The sequence below is a fragment of the Spermophilus citellus genome (genome assembly GCF_964194105.1).
Source record: "Spermophilus citellus genome assembly, chromosome: 14".
NCBI classification, from domain to species: domain Eukaryota; kingdom Metazoa; phylum Chordata; class Mammalia; order Rodentia; family Sciuridae; genus Spermophilus; species Spermophilus citellus.
In genome coordinates this window covers 71421917-71444435 of record NC_138194.1, presented here as the reverse complement: position 1 = coordinate 71444435, position 22519 = coordinate 71421917, and the positions used below count along the sequence as shown (strand labels likewise).

The 22519-nt window shown below is 36.0% G+C and overlaps 2 protein-coding genes across 2 annotated transcripts in view; one reads left to right on the top strand and one right to left on the bottom strand.

Moving 5' to 3' along the window:
- The window catches only part of DCAF13 (DDB1 and CUL4 associated factor 13), a 38415-nt gene extending 31140 nt beyond the window's left edge, over positions 1-7275 (bottom strand). The window contains exon 1 of the mRNA XM_081266471.1: positions 7100-7275. Within this exon, the coding sequence (XP_081122597.1) occupies positions 7100-7169 (70 nt within the window). The 5' untranslated portion in view covers positions 7170-7275. The remainder of the gene's footprint in view (positions 1-7099) is intronic.
- Positions 7276-7693: 418 nt separating this feature from the next.
- On the top strand, positions 7694-22276 carry SLC25A32 (solute carrier family 25 member 32; the record flags this gene model as incomplete). Its single annotated transcript, XM_081266472.1, has 7 exons — positions 7694-7847; positions 13283-13433; positions 16129-16214; positions 17292-17452; positions 18920-19033; positions 19361-19506; positions 20441-22276. 7 exons carry the CDS (start codon positions 7694-7696, stop codon positions 20577-20579), a joined length of 951 nt encoding a protein of 316 aa, XP_081122598.1. The 3' UTR covers positions 20580-22276.
- Positions 22277-22519: the final 243 nt, after the last annotated feature.

The window sequence follows — 22519 nt, the reverse complement described above, 5'->3', positions numbered from 1 at the left end:
AATATCCCAATAGTGGCAGCATATATACAAAACTTTCTCCAAATTAAGATCTCACTTTAATTCACACAGCAAATCTTAACACACACACACACACACACACACACACACACAAATTGTACCTTATCAGACCATAATGGAATAACGAAGAAATTGAGCAAGAGGAACTTCAGAAATTATGCAAACACATGGAGACTGGACAATATACTTTTGAATAAGCAGGGTATCACTGAAAAAATCGGGGGTAGGTGGGTAGATTAAAAAATGCCTAGAATCGAATAAAAATGGAAAGATAACTTACCAGATTTTGAGAGACACATCAAAAGTAATTACAAGAGGAAAGTTCATAGCTGTGAGTGCCTACATTGGAAAAACATATCTCCAATTAATAATTTAATAGTGTATCTCACAGTCTTAGGGAAAAAAAGAACCAAACTAAAAATTGGTTGGAAGAAAGAAATAATAAACATTAGTGCAGAAATAAATGAAATTGAAACTAAAAAAAGAATACAAAGAATCAATGAAATGAAGAGTTGGTTGTTTGAAAAGGTAAAATAATAGAAAAACCCTTAGCCAAACTAATCGAGAAACACAGATGGCCCAAATAAATGAAAGTAAAGATGAAAAAGGGGATAATACAACACATACTACTGAAATACAGAGGATTATAAGGGAATATTTTTAAAATTATATGCCATTGCCAATAAACTTGGAAATCTAGAAGAAATGGATACATTTCTGGATTCATATGACTGCTATAACTGAATTAAGAGAATATAAAATTCTAAATAGATCAAAAACTAACAGTGAGATTGAAGCAGTAATAAAAAGCCTCCCAACAAAGAAAACCCCAGAACTGGATGAATTCACTGCTGAATTCAATCTTTCAAAGAACTAATCAGTGTTCCTCAAACTATTCCATAAAAGAGAAAAGAAAGGAACTCTTCCAAACCAAAGAGAAAACTATAAAATCATTTGAAAATAAGTACAAAAATCCTCAATAAAATACTCACAAATTAAATTTAACATCACACCAAAAAGATCATACATCATTATCAAGGTATTTTCCAGGGATGTAAGATTGGTTCAACATATACAAATTAATAAATGTAATACATCATATAAACAGAATTAAGGATAAGAATCATTATGATCATTTCAACAAATGCAGGAGTACCATCAATAAAATTCAACATTCATGACAAAAACTCTGAATAAACTAGGTATAAAAGGATCACATCTCAACCTAATGAAGGACATATGAGATGAAGCCATAACCAACATCATACTGAATAAGGAAAAAACTACCAGCCTTTCCTCAAAAATTAAAAACAAGTCAATGGTATCCATTCTCATCACTTTTACTCATTACGGTATTAGAAACTTTAGCTAGAGCAATCAGGCAAAAGAAAAGGGATGAATAGAAGAGTTGTATTATCCTTATTTGTAGATGATATGATTCTATACCTAGAAAACCCTTAAGTGTCTACCAAACATAGACTGGTGACAAATTAAAACTGATAAAAGTTATTGAACTAACAGAACACAAAAACAACATATAAAAAAATCAGTGACTACTGTATACATTTACAACTTGACAACTTGATGACTTTTGTATTTTATTTTTCAAAATAAAAGCTGTGTATGTGAAGAAAAAAAAAAACTCAATGACTTTCCTATATGCCTATAATGAACTTGCAGATAAAGGAATCAGGAAAAAATATTCTATTCACAAGTCTCAAAAAAACCAAAACAAACAAAACCCTAGTAATATATCTGACGAAGGAGGTAAAGGATCTCTATAATGAAAAATATAAAACTGTTAAGAAATTGAAGACTACACTAAAAGACGGAAAGAACGCCTTGTCATCATTTGGGAGTATACTGTTAAAATGGCCACACTACCCAAAGTAATCTAGGATCCTCATCAAAATACTGATGACATTCTTTTTTTTTAAATTTATTTTATTTTTTTTTTTAGTTTTCCGCGGACACAACATCTTTGTTTGTATGTGGTGCTGAGGATCGAATCCGGGCCGCACGCATGCCAGGTGAGTGTGCTACCGCTTGAGCCAAATCCCCAGCCCCATACTGATGACATTCTTCACAGAACTAGAAATTTTGTCCTAAGATTCATATGGAAGTACAAAAGACCCAAAATAGCAAAAGAAATCCTGAGTAAAAAGAATAATAGGGAGGCATCAAAATACCCGATTTCAAAATATGCTATACAGTCACTATGGCAGAAACAGCAAGGTACTGGCATAAAAACAGATATGTAAATCAATGAAATAGAACAGAGGACCCAGGAATAAACCTACATATCTAAAGCCACCTGATTCTTGACAAAAGTGCCAAAAATAGACTTTGGAGAAGATAGCCTCTTTGACAAATGGTATGGGAAAACTGGGCATACACTTGTTAAAAAAAGATTGAAAATAGATCCCTTCTACCCTATATAAAAATCAACTCAAAAAGACCTTAATGTAAGACCCGAAACTACTACAGGAAAACATAGGACAAATGCTTCAAGATTCAGTGAAGTTCTAAATAGGACTCCAGTTGTTCAGGAATTAATGGCAAGAACTTACAAATGGGATTATGTCAAATTAAAAAGCTTCTTCACTGCAAAGGAAACGATCAACAAAGTGAAAAGACGGCCTATAGAATGTAAGAAAATCTTGCCAGCTATTCAGACATAGGCTTGATATCTGAAATATATGAAGAATTCAAAAAAGTTCCAAAGAATGGATAATCCAATCAACAAATAAGCGTGTGAACTGAACAGATACTTCTCAAAAGAAAAACTAAATGGCCAATAAATACATGAAAAATGTCTTTAGCTAAAGGCGAATGCAAATCAAAACTACCCTGGGATTCTCTTAACCCCAGTCAAAATGGCTATAATCAAGAAAATAAAAATAACAAATGCTAGTGAGAATGCAAGGAGAAAAGGAACACTTATATACTATTGGTAGAAAAGTAAATTAATGCAGGCACTATGAAACACCATATGAAAGTGCCTCAAAAAACTAAAAATAGAACATATACATTCCAGCTATACCATTTCTGGGCATATACCCAAAGGAATTAAAGTCAGAATATAAAAAAAAAGATACCTGCACACCCATGTTCAATGGAGCATTTTCACAATAATCAAGTCATGGAATCATCTTAAAAGACCATCAACAGATAAATGGATAAAGAAAATGTGATATATATACACAAGAAAGTACCAGGACTATTTATTTGGTGTACTATGCAGCCATAAAGAATGAAATCATGTCATTTGCAGGAAAATGGTCGGAACTAGAGAGCATCACATTAAGTAAAATAAGCCAAACTTATAAAGACAAGTATCACATGCTTTCTCTCATGTGGAATCTAAAAAACAAACAAACAAACAAATTAAAAAAAAAAAAAAACACAAAATCCCATGAAAGTAGAAGGGGAATTTTCAGGGAAGGGGATGAAGGTTAGTAGGGAGTTGAATACAATCAAATCATGTTACATGCATGAAGGGAAACCTAACAATGAAATCCATTAATTCACACAATCAATATGCACTAATAATTAAATTTAAAAACAAACTTCAATTAAACACTGTGATTTAAAGGTTCTAGTCTAATCTCAATTTGTTTCAGCATTTGGTTTTAAGTGCTACATAGTTGAAAAGAACTCAGACAGTACTAGCTTCTGCACAATACTATATTAATGGCATTGAAAACATCCTGGAACCAATTCCTTGTGTGGCACATTCCCATGGTAATACCTGTGACTTCAGTCACTGAGAATGTCTCAAAGAGGAGAACTGGTTCAGTTAATACAGCATTGTGGAAAGTGAGGACTGCCTGTGCTTCACAAAGGTAAAGAGATCCAAAGAGAAGTCTACAGTTGGCTACATTCATTTAGTATATTTAATTTTCAGTTCCATCCATAAGTTTTGCAAAGTCTATTTCTGAAGCATGTTTTAAAAAGTTCTACCTAGCCAGGCGTGGTGGCACACATCTGTAATCCAAGTTGCTCGGGAGTCTGAGGCAGGAGGATCTCAAGTTCAAAGCCAGCCTTAGCAACAGTGAGGTGCTTAGCAGCTCAGTAAGACCCTGTCTCTAAATAAAATACAAAATAGGGTTGGGGATGTGGCTCAGTGCCCCTGAGTTTAATTCCCATACCCCCCAAAAAGTTCTACCTCCTCTGATGTCAACAGCTGTTGTTCCTACAAAATTGCTATTTCAACAGTTTCAACAACAACAAAAAGATCATTGTTTCCAAAATTTTTCAAAGGCAAAATGAATTTTTATAGATAACGCTTTCATCATTTTCAGTATAAAAATTTTTAAATGGTGGATATATTTCCAAGCATACATCATCAAAATAATATCTACATATTACAAGTCTTTTTTGAAGTCATTTTGCCATTCATCATTAAAAATGGTTAAAAATTTGAATACAATTGAACACTGTGATAGATTAAAAGGTTCTAGTCTGGTACAAGAGAATATCAGGATTGTTACACATTTTTCTAAAAAAGAAAAACTTTAAAAAGCCTCCTACTTCACATTCATAAGCACAGAAGCCTGCCAAATTTAAGAAATGCTTAATTCACTGTATGTTCCATAACTCTTTCAAGAACTTTGCTATAATAAAACCAAGGAACTTCTATATGAAAAGATTTTCATGGTCCTTTCATCACTTAGAAGTTATAATCCCCCAATAGATATAAACTGCAAAATGCTGAAGCTAGAAGTATTGCTCTGTCAATCCTTCACTCCTCAGGATATATGAATTACCTTATATAGTATGTGACTATTTTAACATGGCTGAAACAAGATAGTCCCTATCAATCCAAATATTATATAAATAAAAATTCATTTGTTTTTTAAGATTGGAAATAAATTGAAGTTCCAATTGTTTTTTTCCACACTGTAATAAATGCCCCTCCCCAAACATCCATTTTCAGAGATCTATGACCTATAGAATAAAGTTCTAGAAGACCAGAAGTTCCAGTTTCCTTTCTGGTCTTCTACAATCTGGCCCAAATCTACCTGTTTGGTTTCAAGTTCCTTCTGAAGTTCAGTTCCAGACAACACGTTTACCCACTGTCATTTAAAATTGTCTTGTACTGTTCCACTCTTGAATTCTTCCACACACTATGGCTTCCAACAAGAATTTACTCCAACTTTCATTCTAGCCCATCTAAGCCCTATGTACCCCTTAGATTCTATTCAAATCTTATGGCTTCTATAAAGTTTTTCAGATAACATCGTGTCCATCCCTAAATTCATAATCCAGTCAATAAGAAACATTCAATTAATATTGATGGAGGACCTACCATACATCACCAGCACCGAAGACAAAATAATTTATAAACTCACTGCATTTATTATATATTTGCAGTGCTGGGAATTGAACCCAGGGCCTTGTGCATGCTAGACCAGCACTCTATCACTGAGCTACATCCCCAGACCTCATTGCATATACTTATGTAAGGGGTTCTCACACATATTAACCAGCTGCATCAGAATTACCATGGGATTTTAGAAAACATATTCCCCAATGCTTACCCCAATTCTTGAATATTCTGTAAAATTTATAAGAAAATAACACTTAAGATAAAAATGGAATAAAGACAATAAATGTCTTTCTTGTTTTGTTTTACAGAGCTCCAAAACTTCTATCTTTCCATTTATTGTTATTTCCATCAGGAAGTATAAATAGGGAAATGTAGGAAAAATACCTTAATAACAAGATTAGATGAATAAGAACATCTTAACACTGAGATTCTATGACCAGTTACCTGCCCATCCAATCATTCATTCATTCATTCATTCAGACATTCATAAAGCATCTACTATGTACCAGGTTATTATTTAAACAGTGAACACCAAAAAAGATTTTCCCTCTATTTGCAAGTATAGTCTGATGGGAAAAACAATTCACCAAAGTAATAACCACAAGACATTATGATAAACACTGACAAAAGTATAAAAATGTCATAAAAGAGGGCTACTGAAGTGGAGGTGAGTCCGTGCAGGGAATAAATATGCAAAATTATTGTTCAAAGAAAGCTTCCCAGACAGAGCAGCTTAACTGGAAAAGGTGTGTGCCACAGGAAATCTGAAAGAGAATGCCTGAAATGCACTCATGTTGGCAAGGATGAATATAAGCTACTAGTGGGAAAAGTAGTGATTGGTGAAACTGGAGATGAAGTAGGGACCAGAGGTTCAATGACTGTGGATGATGTCAAGTCTGAAGGACAAATCTAATTTGCATTTTAGGGAACATCCCTGTCTTGTTACTTACCCTTACACTTACATTTTAGCAGTGCTCATAAATATGTTGGCAAGTCTCTATTAATCATAAGTGAAACATTGTTCCAGCCTCATTTTTAATCGCTTATCCCTCATTCGAATTCCGAAGACCTGGCCCTTCCTTCTATGCCTGAGAAAGAAGGCACAGCCCTAGCCTTTGCAGGTATTATTCTCTTCACTTACAATGGTCTGTCCACACAAGCTTGGTCTCTTGTCATTTAGGTTTCATAAACAAAATCACAGTTCATAAGCGGTCGACATGTTAATGAGCGAACAGGTCGTTAATTATAAATAAAACTTACTAATTTCACTTTACCCTTTCTGCCCTTAAACTTTTCACAAAGATGGTTTGGTAAGCGAAAACTGATAGCTTTAAAACCCATCTGTTTCTTTCCATAAGCAGAAGTAATTTTAAGTGGAAATAAAAGGACTACAGAAGCTGGAAAGTTTTAAAGAAGCCTGTTTAATCCTTAAATCCTTCAATCCTCGAGTGTGGCTCATTCAAGTTCCACTTTTCAACAACAGAAACCTGCGGAGGCGGAAGCATTTCCCCCTATTGCTAACTCCCAGTTACTGCTAAAAATTCTTCGGGGGGGGGGGGGAAAGGACTTTAAAAAACATACCCTCTACCCAGTTCCGCAACAACACTGGTATCCAAAGTTCCCCTGGGCCAAAGAAAACTGGGAAAACAACCAGACCGAAGTGCTGGTCTCCCCACTCGTTTACTTCAAGGAAATGGAGGCCGAACCTAAGCCTGGCAGAAGACGCCCCTCCCAATCACCTTCCCTCACCTCTCTGTAAATCCAACTTGGTTTCGCGTACGTAGTTGTCCGGATTCCGGCTCAGCATCTTCACTTTCATCTTGACGGCTCTACCTCCCGGACTCCACGAGCCTCTCAGTCCGGTCAGTACCACCGCTTCCTCCCGCACACTCCACTTCCGCCTCTCGCAGACTTCCTGTCACGCGATACCACCTCGAGTCCGCCAGCGGGGTTCAGCTGGATCCCGCGGCGCTCCGTAGTAGTCCCGGCAAAGGTTGGCAGGGGGCGGTTCTTGAGCTGTTGTTTTCGTCCACGTCCTTTGGCTCAAGCATGCTGCTTCAGCCGGGGAGGTGGGGCGGGCACTAGGTGGAGGCGTGCAACCCGCCTCCGTCACGCCCTCCACCGGCTTGACGTGTGGCCGTGCCCCCTCACGCCCCTCCGCACTAAGGTCTCCGGGCTCGGTTCCCGCTACCCGGCCGTCGGAGCTTTTTCGCCAGTCCCGGAAGTGGGCTCGTGCCCTACGGTTCCTGCTCCCGGGCAGCGACCGTCGCCACAGTGGCGGCCACTGCATCTCGTTCCACCTCCGCGACCCTGGGCGCCGTGGTTTCGTCGGGCCCCGAGCCTATGAACGGTCAGGGCCAGTCGGCGTCCGGGTCGTCGGCATGGAGCACGGTATTCCGCCACGTCCGGTATGAGAACCTGGTAGCTGGTGTGAGCGGCGGGGTCTTGTCTAACCTCGCGCTGCACCCGCTCGACCTCGTGAAGATCCGCTTCGCCGGTAAGAGCCCGCCTAGACACCGGGGTCCTTCTTGCTGCAAGCACGCGCTGAGTGGTGGAAACTCAAAAAGGGGCCGTGACCTCTCCCTTGTATCTTCTGTACTGCGAGGAGGAGAGCGTTGAAGAAGATGCTGTTTACGCTGCCTCATCTGGAACTGGATTTGAGAAAGCAGGGCCTGGCCTCTCTCTTTCCCGCTCCCCGAGGAAAGGGATAGGGAATGTGGGCAAAGTGTGTGGGGGGGGGGGGAGGAAATGGGCTTGTGACAGTTTAGGACTTGGCTGTCACACTGCGAATCATTCACTCTAGGAGGTACTTCGAAATTATAGGTCAGCCACGTGTTTGGAAGCAGAACGGAAAGTACCAGGTGCTTGGGGTAGAGTTTGGGATAGAATTATCTTCAAAGTTTCTTTGGTTTTTGATGTGTACAGTGTGGCACAGTGTCCTTTGAACGAAAAAATAGCCAGCTCTAGATATTCTTTTGTTTAAGTGAATATGTATTAGGATAACTGGCGCAAATATCCTGGACACACATCTCTGAGTTCAAGCAAAGACAGAGAATATCTGCCAGGCTGCCCTCTGCAAGGCGCAGCAGCCTGCTGAAAAAAACTTCTAAACTATTATAGTCAGGTACAATGGAGTAGTTAAAAAATAACGTGTGGTCCTGTGATTGTTATTTGGTGCCTTTGCTGTGGTTTCCGTAGTTGGGTAGTCATTGAGGGTGGGCCTAACAGGAAGATCATGGCTGGCAGGGTAGGTGCTGATTTTCAAAATGGAGTTGCTTTCGAATTATTAGCAGTTTTACTAAATTCTGTAAAAGATAGTTTCAAAATAAACTTTGGCAACTTCATTTGGAAACTGTTTTCTTTTATTTCAGTTATTAATACAAGTTAAGTCCTGCCCTGAGCATTCGATTTGCAATTTTGATTTATCTTACAGTAATACTAGGTATTTTATTTACTTCACTTCTTATGTATCTCTTAATTACAAAAGTGTTTTATAAAGTTCTTGACTTCAGGGAACTTAGTGTCTAATTGTAAGACTTCAGACTTAGTAGTAATGTTAGATAATTCTAGACAACAAAAATCAAGGGCATAGTAGAATAAATCAAAATACAACATAGGAATACAGATAGGCTATAAGAAAATCATAATTGCTGATGGCCATATGCATCTGTAAAGGTTCCATGCAAGACTGGATCTTGAGGTTCTCCATAGGAGAATTAATACTTTGGCAGAAAGAAGACACTAAGCAATTTGATGAAGGAAAATCAGTGAAAATTATGGAGTGTTACCTTTAGAAAAGACACTACAAATGGATAATTTTATGGAGTTTCTGATGCTTATACATATAGTTACGATTATTATTGATAGCTAATCTTCATTGAGCATTTGCTAGGAGCATTTCCTAGAAGAAAGGCAATGAATTAAGAGCTTTAGAAACATTCTTTGTTGGTTGGTTTGTTTTGGTACTGGGAATTGGAGGAACTTGGGGGCACTTAACTGCTGAGCCACATCCCCAACCCTATTTTGTATTTTATTTAGAGACAGGATCTCAGATCTTCTTGCCTCAGTCTTGCAAACCACTGGGATTATAGGCATGTGTGCCACCATGCCTACCTGAGCTTTAGATACATTCTTGTTCCCTATCCTGTGAGTTTATTATCCTCTTATACAGTTGGAGGATAACTGAAATTGACTTAACTTGCCCACGTCACAGAATGTAAAGGCAGATCTGGAATTTGAACCCATGGAGTCCAACTATGGAACCCTCTGGCACTTAACTACTTACCATGCTGCTTTTATGAATCCCAGTATACAGTGGCTTGAACGTGAATAAAAGAATTTGGGCTTGGCTGCAGGTGTGGGCCTGTATAACTTGATGTCTTTTTTCAGCAACTTTGTTTAGGAGCAGAAAAGGTGGCAGTTGTGATGATCATTGAGAAATAGTATTGTTGGTTGATGAATTTAAGACAATGCTGTGAAGCAGACTATATCTGAAGGAAGAAAATTCTTGGTATCTTGAGAAGATGGTAATCTTGATGAAGTGGGAGAGTAGTGGAAAACTAGTAGGGTTTAGGTTATTACATATAGGCTATTGAGAGGAATAATAAAGCCCACAGTGTGGCTTTGATATAATAGAAAAGAGGAAAATTTAGATGAGTAATGGAGATACAGCATCTGGTCATCAGCATCAATGCTCTAACCCATGGTTTTTATTCTTTCGTATAACTAAAACCATTTAATAAAATTAATGTCTGAAAAAATAAAATAAAGTTAATATTTGATGATGGGAGTTTAGTCCTGAATGTATGGGCTACTAAACCAAACCTGGAATTTTTTTATGAGTTCTGAATGTGAATTGAAATTTCAAGATATCCAAAGTCAGAAAGATTGGAAATCATTTCATGTGAGAAAACTGAAGAAACTAGGTTAGCTTAGAATGGGGAAAATCTTTAAGATAGAGAACTTCCATGGGGGAGAGAGCTGCCTCTTGGGTTGATCCTAAGGTCAGACATAAGTTGAGTGGAAATTACAGGGAAGCAGATTTTGGTCTGACAACATTATGGTGTTATGAAATAAAACTGGTGATGACTAGAAGTGGTTCAGACAGAGGTTAGAAGATATTTTTGTGTTGGGTGGAAGGATTGGGTTAGGTGATCTTTGAGATCTGTTCTAACTTCATGAAATAATTTTTTAGGATTCAAAAATGGCAGGAACCCCAGCAAATAAGAATGTGTAAAAATAGTAATTTCCTAAAATAACCCCATTTGTAAAGATTTGTGAGTTTTTTTAGGGGAAAGTAGGAAGAAAGGAGAATATGACTAAATCTGTAATACTAATCAAGAAACCATAGTGTACAGTAACAAGACTAGCACATGGCAAAGTTATGTGGTATTGAAAGAACCAGTGGCATAAATAAACTAATATTTTTAGTTCTTGCAGTTTTCTAGACATGTTTCCAGGTGCTTTAAATGTTTGTTTGGCTTGTAATCCCAGTGGTTTGGGAGGCTGAGGCAGGAGGATCAGGAGTTTAAAGCCAGCCTCAGCAAAAGTGAGGCATTAAGCAACTCAGTGAGACCCTGTCTGTAAATAAAATACAAAAAAAAAAAAGGCTGGGGTTATGGCTCATTGGTTAAGCACCACTGGGTTCAATCTGCGGTACCAAAAAAAAAAAAAGTTTGGGGTGTCTGTTAACAGTGCTAGGACTTGAACCCAGGGCTTTGCACATGCTAGGCAAGCATGTACAACTGAGCTATATCCCTAGCTCCACTGTCCATATATTAACTCATTAATACTGACTCATTTAATTGGTGTTAACTCATTTAGAGTTTATTTTGGGGTTTTTCCCCCCTCATATTATGAATGAGAAAGCTCAGATACAAGAGTAATCACATGACTTACTCAGGGTCACACAATAATTGTTAACAATTAGGATTCAGTCCTAGGAAGTCTGATTCAATAACATATGTTATTAGTCTGAAGCTCTGAGTGGATAGTTTGGTATAGTGGAAGGGAAAATTTAAATGCTAGAAACGAAAGTAAAAAAATAATTCCAGAAAGTTAAGCCATGTAAAAACAGTATCTAGGGCTGGATGTTAGGAAAGAGATCAGGATAGTGATCAAGAAAGTGGAACACAGGGATAGCAGTGAATTTACTTAGTTGAGAGTAGAAAGAGTGCCTATAAAAACTAACATTTAAGGATGGGCAGAGGAAAAGGAGGCCAGGAAAATTTAGTGGCAAAGAAGAGGAAAATCAGGAGGATGTGGGATGAGGCAAGCCAACACAAAGAGGTGTTTTAGAAGATAAACAATGTCAGCTGCCACTAAGGGGTTCTTAAGGAAGAGAGGACTCCCAAAGTGCACTTGGAGGTCCTTAACTAGAGCCCTTGAAGTAATAGGTAAAGCCCAGACTAGATTGCTATGGAGGTGAGAAAGTTGGATTGTTGTTTTCTCATTTGTAGCAGCTTAACTGATACGGAGGCAGTGAGATCCAATACGAGGCAACTCAAGAGAGATTTAAGCCTGTTTAAATTCTGATGGTTTAAAAAAAAAAAAAAAGGAAGCGAGATATTGAAGATGGAGACAGGGAGATAATGAGTGAGGTTTAATAGTGGAATTAGTTGTTACTTACTTGTATATGCACACAATTTAACAGTATAATTTGGTTAGTTTTGTTCCCCAGTGGGGTCCAAAGTGGCTGCTAGGCAGGCTCTTTCCTGAGCTATATCTCCAGCCAACATTTTGCACTTTTTGACCACAACTCTTAGTAGTAAATAAATTTTACCATTGCTATCCAATAGTATATAATCAGTGTATACTCACACTGAAACACAAGTCCAGTGGTTGTTCTTTGTCATGCTTATTACACACAGTAAAGTAGAAGCAAGGGTACATTGAACTGGGCATGCTTATTTGTGGCTAATAAACTGTAAACTCTTTGGAGGGCAATTTCAATATGTATTTATAACTTATATCATTTCCCCCTTCCCCTTTTTGTGTATTTGGGTTGAACTCAGGGGTGCTCTACCACGAGTTACAACCTTAGCCCTATTTATTTTTTATTTTGAGACAGGGTCTTGATTGTTGAGACTGGCCTTGAACTTGGGATCCTCCTGACTCGGCCTCCTAAATTGCTGGGATTACAGGTATCCTGGGATTATACCCACGCCTGGCCATATCAATTCCCCTTCTAATACTTAATTTTAAAGAAATAAGAATTCGTACAAGCCAGGTGCAGTGGCACACACCTGTAATCTCAGCAGCTCAGGAGGCTGAGGCAGGAGGATTGAGAGTTCAAAGCCAGCCTCAGCAAAAAGTGAGTGCTAGGCAACTCAGTGAGACCCTGTCTCTAAATAAAATACAAAATAGGGCTGGGGATGTGGCTCAGTGGTCAAATGCCCCTGAGTTCAATCCTTAGTACCAAAAAAAAAAAAAAAAGAATCCATACAAGATATTCTTTAGAGAACTTTTTGTAATAGAAAAAGAAAATTAACATGTAAAATTGGGGAATGATAAGTTTAAATGATAGAATGTCTGTGAAATGGAAAACTATCACATTTTTTTAAAGTCTTATTTTTGGAATCTACTTAAAAGCAAGGGGGAATGTTTCTATATTCTCTTTGAGTAGGGAAAAAGCAGTATAAAAAACTACAGGTAGGTGTTCGGGCAACATGCCTATAATCCCAGTGACTCAGGAGGATTATTTAATAGCCAATATGATGCTTCCTGAAATATTACTTGGGTGCTTAGTATGTGCTCAGTAAATACTTTGATAAATTTATTAACATTAATTTTAAAGTATAGAATATCCTAGGAAATACTTTTTTCCTTCCTAATAAGGGGTTTTCTTCTGAATTTTTTCTTTATATAGCTAATTTATGAATCTATGTTTATATGTGATTCTGAACTAGAATTTTTGTGTATCCTTTAATGCAGTGAGTGATGGATTGGAACTGAGACCAAAATATAAAGGAATTTTACATTGCTTGACTACCATTTGGAAACTTGATGGACTTCGGGGACTTTATCAAGGAGTAACTCCAAATGTTTGGGGTGCAGGTTTATCCTGGGGACTCTACTTTTTCTTGTGAGTAGATCTGGGAGATTTCACAGTATTAAATAAAAAGGAATTTTTGTTTTGGTGGCTTTTATACTGGTTAATGAAGAAAGATGAGTCATTGAGTCAGTTCTGGAAATTGGAATGATTAGAGAGCAAATGGCTTATTAGTTTCCTTTGCTTTCAGCTATTATAATCAGAAACATTTGGTCTAGAAGAAAGTTTGTAAAGGAAAGGATGAAGAAATGAAATGGGAAACCCTTATAGAAGCCATTTTTATGAATTCAGGAGGGCAAGATGTTTAACTGATTTCTTTTATAAGCAGAATACTCACATATTAGAAGAGAACTTTTTATCTTAGTTAAAGCCATTTGAAAAACAATTTGGACAATTCAAAATGAAGTTTTAAGACACCCTCAGAATTTCTGAGGTGTTTGGGCCATATCAGGACTCTTGAGCATTTCTAACAGCCAAAATAGACTAGAAAAAGTTGAATATACCTACTTGTTATTTATTAGTAGTTTTGCAAAGTATTGCAGAGATTGGAGGAATCTGGAACTCTTGTCTAAAATGAATCATGAATTTCAGTTCTCTTTGGTATTTATTTTTTATAAAAGAAGATAACTTTTTTCCTCCACTTATACAAGATTAGAAAATTTTATAAATACTAAAATAGAATATTTTATAAATACTAAAAAGTATCCTGAGATCATTGCTTATTTATGCTCAGACAGTTTCTTGAAATATTTGAGATGACTTACAGAAATGTATTTGATTTGCTGGGTGTGGTGGCGCATATCTATAATCCCAATGACTCCGGAGGCTGAGGAAAGAGGATGGCAAGTTTGAGGCCAATCTCAGCAATTTAGCAAGACTCTGTCTCAGAAAAAAAATGGGGTAAAGCACCCTGGGTACTTTACCTCACTAAAGTATCACAGAAAGAAAGAAACCCAGAAATGCATTTTGATTCATAATGAACTTGGAAAGACAAGAACAGGCAGATTTGGAGTCCTTAAAAACATATAACTTAAGAGCCTGATTGAGAAAAGAAAGCAAGAGCTAAAAGGTTTTGAAGCATATCACTTTATACTCTTATGTGACCTGCTCCATCTTCCCAGCATGTTCATTTTCATTTTATTACTCCTTCACCAGTCAGATAGCATCACTATTAGAAATAACTTCTATTGCAGGCCTTCTGAAGAAGCCACAGAAAGAGCCTATGGCAGGCATATTCATCTTGTTGAGTGTATAAGAAGGAGGGAGCAACATGGCACTGCTGTGGAGAAGCACATGTTGCTGAGAGCTTGCCTCTGATATTTGAGACTGAATCCACGAATGAGAAAGCTTTTCTTTCTTTTAACAGAGGACATTTTTAGGAAAACATCAACACCTGTGTCTTTCCCTTTTTCTCCTTTGTGTTATATATTGTACTTAATCTCATAAGTTAATGGCAGTATCCAAACCAATCTTAAATTTTTAAAGTGAAAACAAACTAAAATTCAGCCTTTGTTTTGTTTAAAAGTTTTTCTTATTTTCACCCCAAAGACATATTCAGGTAAACTGTATGGATATATGCACACATATATGTTTGGGCTTGTTTTTATTTTATAGTACTGGGGATTGAGCCTGGGTGCTCTGCCACTGACCTACATCCCTAGCCTTTTTAAGTTTTTATTTTGAGACAGGATCTCTCTAAGTTTCCTAGGCTGGCTCTGAATTTGTGATCCTCTTGCCTGAGCCTCCCAAGTATCTGGGATTACAGGTATTGTGCCACCATGCCCGGAAAGAATACTTTATGAATTTGATTTCTGTATATTGTCCAAGAGAGTTTCTAAGAACAAGCCATATGAGTTAGCTTTATGTGATGAGAATTGCTTATAATAAAAGTTTGTTTCATGTTAGAATTGTGTTGGGAAAACCTGAATCCTTCTCAGAGGAAAGTAAAATTTGTGTTTAGAAAAAACAGGCCTGATTTGACTCCCCTGCAATGAAATGTTTAGTGACTGTTTTCTGCCAGATAAAACCCAAATCTCTGTTACTCGATTGAGGTTCAGTTTTTACTATCTTACCATCTACTTTATTATTACTGTCACTTTTCCCCATGCTCATCTCTTTCCTTATTGGAACCGTGCCCATCTCAATACACAGCTCAGTGCCACCTCCAACATAAAGCCTTCTGTGATCTCATAGTTTCTGGATCTCTTATTTTACTGTGTCTTTTCTTATGATTATCATTTTATTATGTCTATTACTATGTTTATTTGTATGCCACTTATGATCCTTGTTAATCTATTAAGAAAGATCTATATTTGATGTTTATCTGTCAGAAAGCAAAGGAAGTTCCTAAACATAGATGCTTAGCATACATATTTGTTAAGCACAAATTAGACTCTCCTTTGCCTTTTCTTCCCAGTTTCTGCATCACAGTTACATCTTTCCATACTCCCCATTTTCTTGTCCTTTTAAATTAACTGCTGAATATGTGATTAAAATATTTTACATATGTATTGCCAGCCATATATATTTGTTGGGGAGAGGTGGTGTAATCCTATGGTAAACCATTTTTGTCATGTCCATTTTTTAAAATAAGATCTCATTTTGTGGTTGTATTTTTCATTGACTTTTACTTTGGGGATAGTGCCATTAAGTTACATATTATTTAAAACAGATTTTACTATTTTAAGACATCTATTTTAATTAAACTGCTCATGTTTAATTCTTTCAGTTACAATGCCATCAAATCATATAAAACAGAAGGAAGAGCTGAACGGTTAGAGGCAACAGAATACCTCATCTCAGCTGCTGAAGCTGGTAAGGCAATGTGTGAAATATAAAACATCACCTTCCAAACTTGTTTTCTATTTTTATTTTTTGTCTTTTTTCTTTGGACACCAGAATTTAAGTAAATTTATCTAAGTATATTAACTAGTTATCACATAATATTTCTTAGGATTGTCCTTATTGATCGCTCTGGATTTCAAAAATTGTACTTCTCACAAAGGGTGGAAAAATGAAAAAAGTTATGAATCCCTAATAGATTAAGATGATTTGGTATATGTTTTTTTTTAAGTATAAGTTCAACTTTGTAAGTATTCAATTTAGTAGCCTCATTTCATCAACTTATATTTGTGTACTATCTAGAGAAGAGAACAAAGTGAGACCCATAAATCTTTATAAATCCTACTTTGATACCTTGCTACCTTGGTTTCTCAATGTTTACTGATTGTTTTTTAAAGCAAGGACTGTTTCACTCATTTTTTAATAACTAGCTGCTAACAGAGTCATAATAAGACTCAACAAATATCGGTTTAATAAAGGTCTCCTTAGAAATGTAGAAGATTAGAAACTTGCCTAGTTAGTTTTTTCTCTGTAAAAGTTGTGATTTTCGGTGAAGAATGTGAGTTGTGACTTATTGCATCACACAGTTTTTGAGGGGGAGTAGCTACTTTGAATGGGTTTGGGAAAGATTGTGATAAAAGAGTTGGATATATGTGTGTACATGCACAGATTATTGAGATGCTGGGTTCCTGGTTTCCTTTTTACCTTCAGCCCCTTTGGTTTATACTGTCTTCTGCTCCTAAAATCTGTGTCTCCTTTCCATCTATTTTCTATACCAGGCCACATTGGTTAGGAGTCAAGGCATCTTTGCTATCCCGAAGTGTTTTTCATTTCTGTCTCCCTCTTAACTTACCTCTCACTCCCACATGAGGAATTTTTTTAGAACTCTCAAAAATTATGTCTACGATTTGACCCTAAAAAGACCACATCTTGCCGTTCCAGGTACAGCTTCTAGGTAACCTCCTCCTTTACATAATGGACTGTATTTTAGTTTGAATTAAGTAGAAAAACACCTGTATGCTGAGTAATCTTCTTTAAATTTGATTTTAGGAGCCATGACCCTCTGCATTACAAACCCATTATGGGTAACAAAAACTCGCCTTATGTTACAGTATGAAGGTGTTGTTAACTCCTCACAGCGGCAATATAAAGGAATGTTTGATGCACTTGTGAAAATATATAATTATGAAGGTGTGCGTGGATTGTATAAGGTAATGAGTCATCAATATATATTCATAACTGAAAATTGCAGTTTCTCTTGGCTCTGTTGTTTCTCTTCTGAATGACCTGGATTCAGTTCTAAAAAGAAGCCTCCCTTAGGCAAGATCCAATTGAATGAAAACTCAAATGTAACTTATAATATTGAAATTGTATTTTAAGCTATTTATTCTCTATCATCATGACACTGGTGGGTTTGAGAATTGTCTAAAACTTCATCAGGTGTCTTTTCAGTAAGTCAGACAGCCAAGTTGGGATAACATATCTGGAGAAGAGATAAGTGAATTTGATAGCATCTTATTTTACTGTAAATTGTGCAAACTTCAAACCTTACTTGAATTTTTTAAATAACAAAAACCTTACTCCCTTGCCTATTGTTATAATTTCAAAATATCTTACTAGTGGCGTTAACATCTGTTTTCTGATTTTATAACTCCTTTTCCCCCATTTTATGCTTCTCTGTCATCCACTCCCACCTGTGTCTTATTCCTATAAATTTTTCCCTCACACTTTTGGGGATTGAATACAGGGCTTCATACATGATAGGCTGGTGCTCTGCCACTAAGCTACATACCCCTACATACCTAGCTCTTTTTTAAAAATTATAGTTTTAGACAGGGTCTCACTGTATACCAGACTGTTTTTAACTTGTGATTTTCCTGCCTCAAGCTCCTGATTATCTCAAGCTATAGGCATATGCCACCACACCTAGTTCCCACAGTACTTATTTTTCAGTCATCCACAGTTTAAAATCAAAATTAGATTTATTCAATTTTAGGTTTTTTTTTAAGAATCATGTACTAGTTTTTAAAATCAATAACATGAGGTGGTTGTTATAGACTACTGACTTATAAGCAAAAGTTTTGGAAATAAATCAATTCTGTGTTTCCTCCATCACTTTTTTGCCTTATTCTTTTAGAATATCTGTACTTACTTAATTGAATTATCATTACCTTTTCTTTTTCACTTTTCCAGAATCTAACTGCCTGCTCATACCTGGTTCTTGATGGTGTGCATTGTCTTTGTGTTTATACATGTACTGTTTAAAGAAGAACTAACATGAAAATCCATATTGGAGGCAGGTGGGGAGGGGCAGACAGTATTGGGGATTGAACCCAGGGGGCTTTACCACTGAGCTACATCCTAAGACCCCCCCACACACTTATTTTTCAGACAGAGTCTTGCTAAGTTACTTAGGGCCACACTGAGTTCCTGAGACTAGCCTCAAATTTGCAATCCTCCTATCCCAACCTCCCAATTCACTGGAATTACAGGCCTATGCCACTATGCTGGGCAAAAATCCAAATCTTAAATTAAAAAATAAAGTAAAAGTATTTTAACCTTATATAAAATTTTGCTTAAAGTACTACACTTAAGAGGAGAGAGAATATATTTGACTTAAATGTATCTTTCTTTGAAAGTTGTTTAGTTTTTGCTGTTTTTTAATTGTTCCCTTTTAGGGATTTATTCCTGGGCTGTTTGGAACATCACATGGTGCCCTTCAGTTTATGGCATATGAATTGCTAAAGTTGAAATATAACCAGCATATCAATAGATTACCGGAAGCCCAACTGGTAAGATGATTCTTATAAAAATGATATCATTTACTTGTATAGGCATTTAAGAGATGGAAATTTTGTCATGCGTACTTTGGTAATATTGCTGTAATAATGAATACTGACTCTACTAATTTAATTTGTATTTAAATATTCAGTTATATGTTAAGTTAATGATACACATATGTTTAAAGTGAAACCACATAATTACATAGAGTTTGCATTAAAGAGGAAAAACAGTATTTTTCATCTAAAGGTTTATTTAAATATTTTTGTCCTTTATAATTTTTATTTCTATATTTTTAAAGAAGTCCTGTCTGTAAATGTTTTGTGTTGGCATTTTAGAGCACAGTAGAATATATATCTGTGGCTGCACTATCCAAAATATTTGCTGTAGCAGCAACATACCCATATCAAGTTGTGAGAGCCCGTCTTCAGGATCAACACATGTTTTATAGTGGTGTAACGGATGTAATTGCAAAGACATGGAGGTGAGTGTGCAGAATATCAGAATTGTTGTGATGAAGTGCCTTACTTATTTTATTCTGTACATGTTGTATAACAAAGGCCAAATTGCTGTGGTAAAAAATATGGCTACTACTACTGTTGTGTAGGCATGGACTTAATTCTCTGAGACTTGATTTCTTCATTTGTAAACTTAGACTAAATAGTCTGACAAGATGGATATAAAAATAAAATGTGATCTGGGGGTGGTGACACAGCTACTTGGGAGACTAAGATAGGAGGATTGCGAATTAAGAGGTTGGCCTGAGCAACACAGCAAGACCCTCATCTCAAGGAAAAAAAAAAATGAGATACATGAAAAAATAATAAAATTGAGGTGTTGTAAATATTTGGCATTGAATGTGTAAAACTTAGTTTAATACATTTTAGAAGGCCTCAGTATGGAAGAGATGTTTGCTTTTCATTATGAGAATAAACTGTTATCTACCTTTAATTCTAAAAAGCCAGAGCAGAATATTTATAATGGTAAATTGAGTTCAATTCAAGAAATACTGAATGAGAACCTAAGTGATAAGTTCCTAGGCCTTATTCCATATTGGAGGCATCAAGGAAATAAATTTTTATATGTGTTATATTTACTGTTGTGGGCATTTATATAAGCTATGGGATTTTTAATGCTTACAGTAGATCAGTTAAAACTGCTGCATATCCGTACAAGTAAAAGCATTTCAAAGATGATTAATTTAAAGCACTTTTCAGTTCAGTTTTGAGGTGTTCCCAACCCCTTTCTTAGTCAGTTTATGAAAAGAATGTAGGCCCCTACAAATGGCTACAAACTATATTTTCACTTAAATCAGAACAAGATTTGACTATTTACTCCCTGTCCTATCTCTGTTAAAGTTTGTATTTTCTGGCTTGCTGTTTAGGAAATTAAGCATATATCTATTTTTCCCTCTAAAGGAAAGAAGGCATCGGTGGATTTTACAAAGGAATTGCCCCCAATTTGATTAGAGTGACTCCAGCCTGCTGTATTACCTTTGTGGTATATGAAAATGTCTCACATTTTTTACTTGGCCTTAGAGACAAGAAAGTAAGCTAAAAAAGAAAGAAAGGTAATTTCAATATGTTTGCCCAAGGCAGCAACACGCTCCTTTGTGTTTGAGACATAAAACTCAGAAGAATGCCACACAGCAAAATGGCTCATAAACATAATTTGTCTTTAATCTTTAGAAGAGCTGCTAAGTCTTCACAATCATTTCTGCTTCTTCATGTATATGGGACTTGGCTACTTCTACCTGTCATGGCTGACATCAACATGTTAAAACTGACACCAACTGTAGAGTTTCAGACATTTCTCTGTTTGATTGTTCAAGTAGAAACTAATTTGCAACATTTGCTAAATGGATTAGAGGAATCTGCTGCTTTTTCTGATCTTGTTTGCCTGGATTGACTTTAAATTGACCTTGTGCAATAGCAAGAAAACAGCTTCTTAAAAGAATGTTGTTTGTTTCAAGGGTAAATTAAACTTTAACAATTTACTGAATAAGGTGTTAAGAATTTTACTGAATAAGATGTTAGCCAAATCCAGATCTTTTTAAGTGGGGATATTTTAGAGAGAAAAGTCCATTGTAAACATGCTTTAGTTTTAATTCATTTGGAACACACCAACTGTAGAAATTTGAGGAATTATGTAATTTTCTGAGAAATAGCTAACATTTTTTGTCATTACATTGCTCATTATTTCCCCCATGGCTCTAATATAATTTAAAACGTAATCCTGGACTTAGTTCTTGGTGTGGGACATAAATACTTAATGTAGTTTAAAGTTGTAAAATCTAAACTTCTAGGGTCTTCTATGACAGCCATTATTTAGCATGTGTGGCTATGAATCACTTGTGAGAAATGCTCAGTATATTCCCTTTTACCAATGCTGGAGTATTTGGGATGTGTTTGTTAATAAACTAAAAAAAAAAAAAAAAAGGAGAAGTTTTAAATTTCTACTTTAATTTCCAGATGTATGGATCCAGTTCCCAAATAAATGATCAATCTACATTGGTCACTCTAATTCATATTGAAGTATACATTACATTAATGACTATTATTGATCTTTACTTGTTGAGGTCATTCTAACTCTCTTTGGGGTATAAAAGCCTACCCCCAAAAGATGCCAGAATAATACTGACACTTTATTTATCATAAACATGATTTTGTGCTATTGCACTACCATCTACTTGTTGTAAATAAAATATTATGGTTTTCAAAGCCATATTTTAATGGTTCTTTGAAAATAGGTCTATTTTTTATATTTTGGAAATGGCATTGTTTTTAAAATAAAGATGAAATGATGAGTACCTAATCGTATTTAATCCATATTGTAATATGCATAGGAATGCTTTATAAATTAAGCATGACTTTTTTTCATATTTTGGATTATATTGTATTCATATGAAATCCTAAAATTAATACCTATATGGAAAGATAAGCTGTAGTTGATATTTGGAGTTTTAGAGGTACTGTCATTTGAATCCTGCCGAGTATCCCCAAATTAATAGATCATAATTCTTGTCCTCTAAGAGCATATAAGCTTACATAATAAAATTTGCATTAAATAACTACAGTTCTAGATTAAGAACATTCAAGGAAATTTCTACAGAGTTTCTATAAGAGGTCTGAGAAAGGAGATCTTACTTCACTCATTCAACAACAAATAGTTATCAACTACCTGTTACTGAGTGCCAGTTACCAGGCTTCAGGGATGTAGTGGTAAGTCAGCTAGAAAACATTCCTGCCTTCGGGATTTTCTGTGTATAATTTCAGGTGTTGAAAGCAAATAAAATGAAAACAGAATTGAGGATAATATTGGCTCCTTAGGATGGTTTGTGTCAGGCAGGGTCTTTTTGAGAAAGTAATATTTGACACATTTTTAAAGAAGTGGAGAAACAAACTACAAGAAAATAGAGACAACCTATTCTAGGCAGTCAGAATAGAAATTACAAAGGCCCTCAGGCAAGACTTAACTTGACTAGAGGATAAATAAGA